The sequence below is a fragment of the Chrysochloris asiatica genome, unplaced genomic scaffold (assembly GCF_000296735.1).
Source record: "Chrysochloris asiatica unplaced genomic scaffold, ChrAsi1.0 scaffold00430, whole genome shotgun sequence".
NCBI lineage: Eukaryota > Metazoa > Chordata > Mammalia > Afrosoricida > Chrysochloridae > Chrysochloris > Chrysochloris asiatica.
Window position 1 is genome coordinate 803,408 of NW_006408948.1, and position 9,783 is coordinate 813,190.

The 9,783-nt window shown below is 37.0% G+C and overlaps 1 protein-coding gene across 1 annotated transcript in view; it reads right to left on the reverse strand.

Moving 5' to 3' along the window:
• The window catches only part of LOC102811747 (chromosome unknown open reading frame, human C5orf42), a 190,709-nt gene extending 182,018 nt beyond the window's left edge, over nt 1-8,691 (reverse strand). Inside the window, 4 exon segments of the mRNA XM_006876934.1 lie at nt 1,365-1,597; nt 6,973-7,092; nt 7,208-7,343; nt 8,611-8,691. Coding sequence (XP_006876996.1) covers nt 1,365-1,597; nt 6,973-7,092; nt 7,208-7,343; nt 8,611-8,691 — 570 coding nt within the window.
• Between the last annotated feature and the right edge of the window lie 1,092 nt (nt 8,692-9,783).

Here is a 9,783-nt window from a genome sequence, read left to right on the forward strand (position 1 = left end):
TCAAGTGGGTATTATCTGCAAGTGTGGGTGTTCTTACCATTATCCCTTCTCCTATAATCGCTCCCATTTGTAATGGAAATGTCTACCCTTTACCTGTTTCACCATTGTAATTAAAAGCAGATAACTTGCATTCTAGATTCACAGATGAAGAGGGATTTTGTCCAAGGGTTGGAACTTGAACTTGAAAGAATTTGGGGCCAACATTATGGGGTTAGTATATTTTTGGTTTTACACATTGGTGGTATCATGTTAGGTACAGTATGAATTTATTGTCTTTATCTAGAGATTATGTATGGTGTAAGGAGATGCGTACAGGTGCCAAATTGTTAAGAGTTGGACTGTGATAGTTAAAGTTTTGTGTCAACATGACTGACTGAGCCAGGATTCTCGGTGGCTTAACAGCTAAGATGCAGTATATACCGTATGATGAGATCTAATAAAATCACCTCCATAATGAGATCTGCTATGAGCAGCCAATCAGTTCATAGGAATTTTCCTTGGGTGGGTGGCCTGCAAACACCCTTTATCTTTAAGAGTTAAAAGGAGAGAGAAGTAAGCAGAGAAAGAGGAACCTACTATCACCAAGAAAAAGAGTCAGGAATGGAGTGTGTCCTTTGGAACTGGGGTCCCTGCACTGTGAAGCTCCTAGATCCAAGGACAGACTGATGCCAAGACTCAGCGAGATCTCCAAGGAAGGCTGGGTCTACAGATGCTGAAAGAGACAAGGATCTTCCTCCAGAGTCAGTGCTCTGAAGTCAGCCTTACAGCCTCCTAGGCTGTGAGAGAGTAAAGTTCCATTTGGTAGAGCCATCCACCTGTGGTGTTTCTGTGATAGCAGCACTAGAGAACTGAGACAAATAGGTTGGGTAATAAAATTCTGGTCCATCCAAGCAGCTATTTGAAATGTTAATGACTGGATGAATTTTTTCCTAGAAATTAAGCAGCTTACTTAATATCACCAATTCTAGCTTGTTTAATTACAAATAAAGTTAATTTTTAAAACCAAGTAAAGAAAAAGATCCTAAGTTCAAGCTACTTTTAATAAGCATTAAAAAATATATAATGAAGAAATATAAAAACATCTTTTCCATACATTAATTTCACAGTTCTCTGACAATTCATGATGACTGCTAACCACAAGGTTGGCAGTTCAAGCTCACAAGCCCAGGAGAATGATAAGGCTTTCTGCTCTTGTTTACATTCTCAGGGTCGCTATAAGTCAAAATTGACTCAATAACACTTAACAGTAGTAACAACAACGAGACACAAAATTATATTATACTCTGTAGACAACTGTACATTTAGAGTCTGTTCTTACAGTCTGATTTTACAACTCCAATACCCCCATCTGGTTTGAATTTTACCTCATTTTTTATAAAAACAGTATGGACTACAGCTTCTTTATCTTCAGTGGAAGGCAAAAGAATTGTTTCTTCAGGTCTGATCTGGGACCACTGGCCCACCAGTGAAGGACTTTTAGAAGATAAGAGAGTCTTAGAATCCAAATACTCCCACAGAAATATGCATCCAGAAGGTGTTGTAAGCAGAACTCTTTTCCCATTTCCAGATACATATAAATACAGTTTCAAAGAGCTGGCTTAAAAAAAAAAACACAAAAAATTAAACTTCTAAAATCCAAAATTCCCCCAGAAAGTACATAATCTATTCTAGTCAATAAGAAATTCAAATTATGTGACCATTCAGGATGAAGGGTGTTAGTTGCTGTCCACTCATGGGCAAATTCACGTGTACAGTGTAAAACTGCTCCAAAGGGTGTGTTCAAGGCTTTTACTTTTTGAAAGTAGAATGCCATGTCTGTCTTCTGCGGTGCCTCTGAATGGATTCAAACTACAAACCTTTCTGCTAGTCATCAAGAACTTAACTATTTGTATCACCCGGGGACCCTTGAAACTAAGGTAAAGTATATGTACAAATAATAGTATCATTTATAAAGTACTTAATATGTGATGCTAAGAATTCATTCTTAAGCAGATATGTTAGTCATGACAGACTTCTTCTGCAAAAAGAATTTTAATATCACAGATTATTAACATCACCAAATTAATGTACTGGACTGCAAAGTCAGTTTGAACCACAAGGTGGGCGGTTCAAATTCACCAAATGCTCCTCAGAAAACCTATACAGGGTCACTATGTGTCAGAACCAACCAGATGGCACTTAACAAAAACAACTGTATATGTATAATATATATATGTATACATGTTGTTGTTGTTATTAATTACCATGGAGTCAGTTCCAACTCTTAGTGACCCTGCACAGAGTTTCCGAGGCTGTAAATCTTTATGGGAGGAGAAAGTCTCATCTTTCTCCCGTGGAACTGCTGGTAGTTTCCAACTGCTGACCTTGAGGTTGGCAGCCTGACTCGTAACCACTACGCTACCAGAGCACCTTATATGTATATACACTTACATATATATAGAGAGAGATTGAGAGTCCTTGGGTGGTGATGTGGGTTAATGTGCTCGACCTCAAGGTCGGTTTGAACCTCAAGGTCAATGAGTCAAGCTCACCAGCCACTACCTGAAAACCCTAAATAGGATCAGTATGAGTCAGAACCGACTCAGTGCCACTTTACAAGAACAACTATATATATACACACACACACACATATATATAGAATGTACATACATATGTGTGACATATATGTATATATATGTCACACATATGTATGTACATTCTCTCTATATATACACATATAGAGAATGTATATACATATGTGTGACCATATATATTGTCATATGTGTGACTGTATATATTGTTATATATGTATATATATGTCACACATATGTATATACATTATATATATATATATATAAAATGTATATACATATGTGTGACAGTATATATTGTTATATATGTGTGTGAGTGGCACTGTGGGTTAATGAGCTGGACTGCAAGGTCAGTGGTTCAACTTTACCACCTGCTCCTCGGAAACACTATACAGAGTCGCTAAGAGTCAGAACCAACTCGACAGCACTTAACAACAACAACATATATAAAAAGTTCATGGAAAATGGAATTAAAAGATAACAGAATTTTTCCGGAAACTTTCTGAAGACCCCTTGTGTTTGTAAGAGGGTAACTCATACAGTGGAGTGCTGGTGGTGTCGTGGTTTAAGCACTGCTCTGTACCAGTTGTTCCCCAATAGAACAATGACATTTTCTATTCCGGTAAAGATTTGCAGCTTCAGAACAATACAGAGCAGTTCCACTCTGCCCCATTAGGTTACTGTGAGTCAAGGTCAGCCTGACAGGAGTGGGTTGGGTTGGTTTTTGGTTTTGTAACTCAAAAAGTACTGCTACAAAATCATACAACCCTTCACTAAACAAAAATATAAAAATGTGAAGCTACTGTTTCTTAACATAACCTCCATTTAGGTCTATAGACCTCTTGATGGTGGTGTTTCCATCTCTCTAACCCTTCTTGGAGTCCTGGTGTGGTGCCTTTGTATCAGCACTTTGTATCAGTGCCTTTGTATCAGCACAAGGTCCAAACCCATCAATCGCGTCTTGGAAACCCTATATTTGGTCACTATGAGTCATTACTGAATTAACGGCACATAACAACAACCCTTCTCTGAAGAATTCTGTGTGCTTCTATTTATTGACATCATTTCTAAATGGAAGCTTTGGTATCCTCGAGGGACTCAAACTGTGTTCTTTGAAATGTTTGAGTTTTAAGAATAAACAAGTCTGAAGGGTCAAGATCAGGGAAGGGGTAAGGTTTTCCCACCAAATTCTCATAGTATAGCCCTTGCTAAACTTGGACAATGAGCATGTACAATGTGATGATGAAAAAAAATTTCTTGGCACAATGTTCCTGTCCTTTTTCTCATTCATTCAGTTTTCAATTTTTATAAAACGTCTTCATAATTAACCCACATGATTGTCCTGTGTTCTTCCAAAAAATCTCCGTCAAGATTACCACCATTGGAATCTTAAAACCCAGATACCATAACTTTCTGAGCTGACCTCTCTGCCTTCAGTTTAACTGGTTCACCCCATGGAAGCCACTGTCTTGGACCTTCCTCTTTGGATTGTATTAGTAAATCCAACACTCTTCTCCTGTTACAATTCGTTCCAACAGTTTCCATCTTGCTTTAAAGGGCTAAGGAAAAGGTCAGCTCTTTGAGCTAGCTGATCTTCATGCAATGCTTTTAGCACCTACTGAGCCAAAAGCTCACTGAGACCAAGATGTTCACTTAAAATTGAAAATGCCGAACCATGTGAGATGCTAACTTCAGTAGCTATCTTACCTGTGGTAATTCTATGATCTGCTACCAGTTTCTAGACTTCTGTCACTTTTTTCATTCATTGATATTGACAGTCTTCCTTCTCTTGGCTTACATTCTAAGTCTGCCCAACCTTCCTTAACGTACTCGATCCATCTGAAAACTGTTGTACTATGTGGGGCAGTAGTCACATAAGCAAAGATTTAATGATTTGGGAAGAAATCCACTGGAATTTTGTTACAAATTAGCCCTGACCTCAAATTTTTTTCCCATGAAACAAAAAGTATCCTTTATTTTTTAAGGCACTCTAATGAGACCAACGGGACTCCTGGTGTGTTGCTGTGGGTTAATGTGCCAGACTGCTAAGCCATTTGAACTGCAAGGTCGGCAGTTCAAGCTCACCAGTTGCTCCTCGGAAACCCTGTATTAGGGTCACTATGGGTCGGATCCGACTCAAAAGCACTTAACAACAACAACAACAACGAGACCATCAAGTCCTGGTGTGGTGCTGTGGGGTTAAGTACTGGACCGCTTAATTACAAGGTCAGCAGTTCAAAATCACCAGCTTCTCCTCAGAAACCCAGCACAGGGTCACTATGAGTCAGAATCGACTCCATGGCACTTAACAATGAGACTAAGACAAGTGCACCAGGCTATTTAAAAAAAAAAACCTTGCTACGATAGTTCCAGTTCATATAAATCCCCAATACAACCATTGCAATCCTGACTCATAGTGGCCCTATAGGGCAGAATAGAACTCCTCCATATGGTTTCTAGGACTGTACCTCTTTACAGGAGCAGACAGCCTCATCTTTCTCCTGTGGAGCAGCTGCTGGGTTGAAATTGTTGACCTTGAGGTTAGCAGCCCAATGCATAACTCACTATGCCAGTAGGACTCTCTTTATTCCAAACAAAACATGTTTAAACATGTCTCTGCAAGCAACGAATAGCTGCAAACAAGGTCTGTCAGTAATACTTTTGTCTGAATCTCACTAGGGTACCTTCAAAACAAAGGTCCAACAGAACAGCAACTTCCAAGGGAATCTGCTGGACCACTTAAATTCAAGGCAGAGGGGTCAGCTCAGAAGGTTATGATGTCTGATTTTTGGGATTCCAAAAAAGTAATCTTGATAGATATTTTCTAAGGACATAGGATGATCACAGAAGCTTATTAGGAAGAAGTTTAAAGGGCAGTAAAAACTGTTCTTAGGCCAGAAACATTGTGCCAGGGAATTTTGTCCTGCTCATTCTTTGAGGCTGTCCCATGAGAATTTCAGAGGGAAACCTTACCTCATCTACCCTACAGCTCTGACCCTGCCCCTTCAAACTTATTTGGTTCCCCAAATTCAAAGAACATGAAAAAGGAACACAATTTGAATCCTCTGAGGATGTCAAAATTTTGACATGGTGTGAATGAGAGTGTGAAATTCTTCAGGGAAGGGGTGTTGTTAAGTGCCATCAAGTTGGTTCCAACTCATAGCGACCCTGCATAGGGTTTCTGAAGAGCAGCTGGTGAGTTTGAACTGTCAACCTTGCAGTAGCTGTCCAATACACACCCAAGAATGCTACTCCAGAACTCCCGGGAAGGGTTAGACAAATGGAAACACTGGCGACAGAAGTGTATAGACATAGATGGAGAATACAATGAGAAAAACATAGCTTCACGTTTATACTTTGTTTAATAAAGGTTTTATGATTTTGTAACAATACTTTTTGACTTAGCCTAGTATTGCTGAGAGAATTCACATACAACCATCCACTGATCACAAAAACATGTTCAAACTTGTTTTGTTTAGAATAAACTAGTGTATGTATTAAATGGAACCCTAGTAGTAATTTTTTACTTACTCTCATATACGTATGTTGTTGTTGAGGTGCTGTTGAGTCATACCGAATTCACAGTAACTCCAAGGAGTGGCTGGTAAGTTTGAACTGCCAACCTTGTGGTTCAAACTAACCTTGTGGTCCAGTGCTTTATCATATATATATAATGATATATGAATCCTAGTATGGCACTGTGGGTTAATGTGCTGGACTACACAGTTGGTTTGAACAGCAAGGTGTCAACAATTCAAGCTCATCAGCTGTAACTTGGAAACCCTATACAGGATCACTATGAGTTGTAACTGACTCGACGGCACTTGACAACAACACATATGCATATATATATGTATGCACACACACACATGTTGTTATGTGCCATGGAGTCAGTCCCAACTCATAGTGACCCTGTATAGGGTTTCTGAGACTATAAATCTTTACGTGAGCAGAAAGCCTCATCTTTCTCCCATGGAACAGTTGGTACTTTCGGACTGCTGACTGTCAGGTTAGCAGCTCAATTCGTAACCACTATGCTACCAGAGCTCTGAAAGGACTTCAAAGACTTCATGGGAAAATGAAATGAAAAGATAATGGAATTTTTCCATGAACTTGTTTAAACCCTCTCAAAAAGCATATATATACTTGTCTAAGAAAAAATATATGTATACTTGTATTGCTGTTGCTATTGTTAAGTACTGTCAAGTCAGTTCTAACTCATAGTGACCTTATATAGGATTTCCAAGAAGCAGCTGGTAGGTTTGAATGGCTGACCTTGTGGTTCACAGTCCAGCACTGATTCTACAGAGAAACATTTTTAAATAGTAACAGGAACATTTTTCATCCTCTTTTCCTCCTATTTACCACATAAGACCAATTAAAATAAATTAAAAATCCATACCTACTGCAGCTTGAATCATTTCTGTAGGCTCTTTAGCTGCTTGTATAATTTTCAAACAATCTTTATCCTTGTTCCAAAGAAAAAGTTCTCCTGTAATGAGTACGCCAGCCAGCCAGGCATCTGTTTCCCCCACAAAAAAAAGGAAATGTAATACTTTCCTTTCCTCAATTTACAGCCCAAATTATTAAAACATGTAGTTAATACAGTCTTTTTAAAAATAGCAGTACTACTTAACCATTACTGGACGTTGTTAGGACAATAACATCCTTCATCAAAGGCTGGAGAATAGGAATTTTCTTTTTTGTTCTTCCTGATAGTAAATTAATTTCATTTATTAATTTATCATCCAACAGAAAAACAGCTTCATTTTCCTAAGAGAAGAAAATATGTGAAGGACTTAAGAGGTGCAAGAAGTCATGTTAACCTAAATTCTCATCTAAACAAATTATTCTAGAAAGGAAAACAAAATAACATTTAATACATTATACACTTGTACCACAAATCTTAAGATGAATGAATATTAAGACTGATACATTAAAGAAATCTGAAGATCTTTCAATCTATTTAAAAATATAATCTCATTAGAATTACAAGGTAAAATGACATAGTGATTGTGCTTAAATTTCTTTCAAGTTCAAAATGATAAAAGTATCTTCAAATTCTGCTAGTCAAAACTAGGTTATCTGCTACTTTTATCAATTTTAACAGTAGTATGGGCAGGTTTTAAATTATACACATAGTTAGATTAAAATAGATATGGCTTCTGAAATTCATAAACCAGACTCTAATCATATCTTATTCTCTAACAAAATATGTTCCTTTTTAATTAGCATTGTTTTCATATAGTCAAAGTAATGGTTCTTAAAACAGTCATGGAACCAGCAGTTTTAGCAATGCCAAAATATATTCTAGTCATGCAAAATCTCCAACTCTACCACAGACCTATTAAATCAGAAACTTTGGGAGTAGGACCCCAAAATCTGTTTTATTAATGAGGTGTCCAGAAGATTCTCATGTATCCTAAAGTTTGAAAATCACTGTAGGAGGAATGATGTTGTTGATATGAAGTGCTGTCAAGTTGGTTCCGACCCACAGCAACCCTGTATAGGGTTTTCAAGGAGCAGCTGGTAAGCTTGAACCACCGATCTTACAGTTCAAATCGACTTGGCAGTCCATTACATTAATACAAGTGCCATACCAGGGCTCCATAGGGGCCCAGGGGAAGTGAGTTATAGCATTCACAGAGATACCACAATAGAAGTAAATATTCAAATGACTGTTATGGAAGGAGAGAATGTGAAAGATTAAATATTCCCTTTTGATAGAAACCATCAAAACTACTTAAAAATATATACTTTTTAATTTTTTGCAAATTAAGCCCTATTCTAGATAACTTTCTAGAAAAACTAATATGCTCATTATTATAAAAACAAAACATATACACATATAAACAAAGCATATACACATTACAAACAATACATACACACAAACCAAAACAAAACAAAACCCTGTTCAATGAACAGGTGATACTTCTTCTAAAGATGTTTTCTTTAGGGTTATGCTACACTTCTACATCTTAGAAGCAAAACACTTATTTAACACATTAAAATTCATATTTCATGAAGAAGGAAAGCCTACCTGTCCCAACCAAGAGACTCGTGGCCAGGGTTTTTTCTGCTTGATACTTGTTGATGTCAAAACTTCTAATCTTATCTCCATGCTTGTAAAAATGGTAGACAATCAACTGAATAAATGATAGTCACAAGATGCTGTAAATAATAAGACACTTGCTATAAAAGTTAGTATTGAGATGATTGATAAAATTGGAATATAGACTATACACAGATAAAAGCAATATACTAATTATTATCTTGAATACACAATATTCATTCAAATAGTTCAGAAAAAAATGTGTGCATGTGTGTGTGTAAAGAGAAGGATAAATCAAACTGGGCAAAAAAATAAACTGGTCAATCTCAGTAAATCTTAATTTAAAATTTTTGTAAACTTTTGGTATATAAATTACTTTTTCACCAACTCAAGGTGACTTTCTGTTTAAGGTAAGCTAAAACTAAACATGGTCATTTAAATAGATTCCAACTCATAGCGACCCTATATAGGGTTTCTGAGACCCTAAGTTTTAGGCTAAGAGAACAATAATGCATCAAGTACTTTATTTTAAATGTTGAATGGTCAGGCAAAATGTATTTGCTCTTTTGACAAGTTGTTTTTTCTTAAATTACACAGATAAACATGAAGTAGAAAAGAATCCGTGACAATAAAGTTTCATGTGATATTCTTTTCTCAGTATGGCAGAATGTATTTTTCAAATATGGCCACAAGATCTCCTATCCCATATGTGCTCTTACAATATGACTTTGACAATTCTCTCATCAAGAGATGTAATATATGATTTTTCCCTTGAAATTGAGCAAGACTTTGTGATGAAAGAGAATGAAAATAAATTTTTTAAAATTATTCCAGGATAATAGAGGTCCTGGTGTGGACTACAGGATAAGCACAGGACTGCTAACAGCAAGGTCTGTGATTCAAACTGGCCAGTCACTCCTCAGAAACCCTATAGTCAGAACCAACTCCCCAGCACTGAACAACAACAGGATAATAGAATCAACCAAACCAGAGTGAGAGAGTCTACAGGATAAACAATGCAATTTCTTCAATAAATAAGTGTCATTAAAACACTGTATTTGTGGGGGAGAAAAGGCAGTAACATGTTAAGAGACATAACCAAGTAAAAAGAGATGGGGATAAGATTCTTATGATTCAACAGAGAGTAATTGTTATCATGAC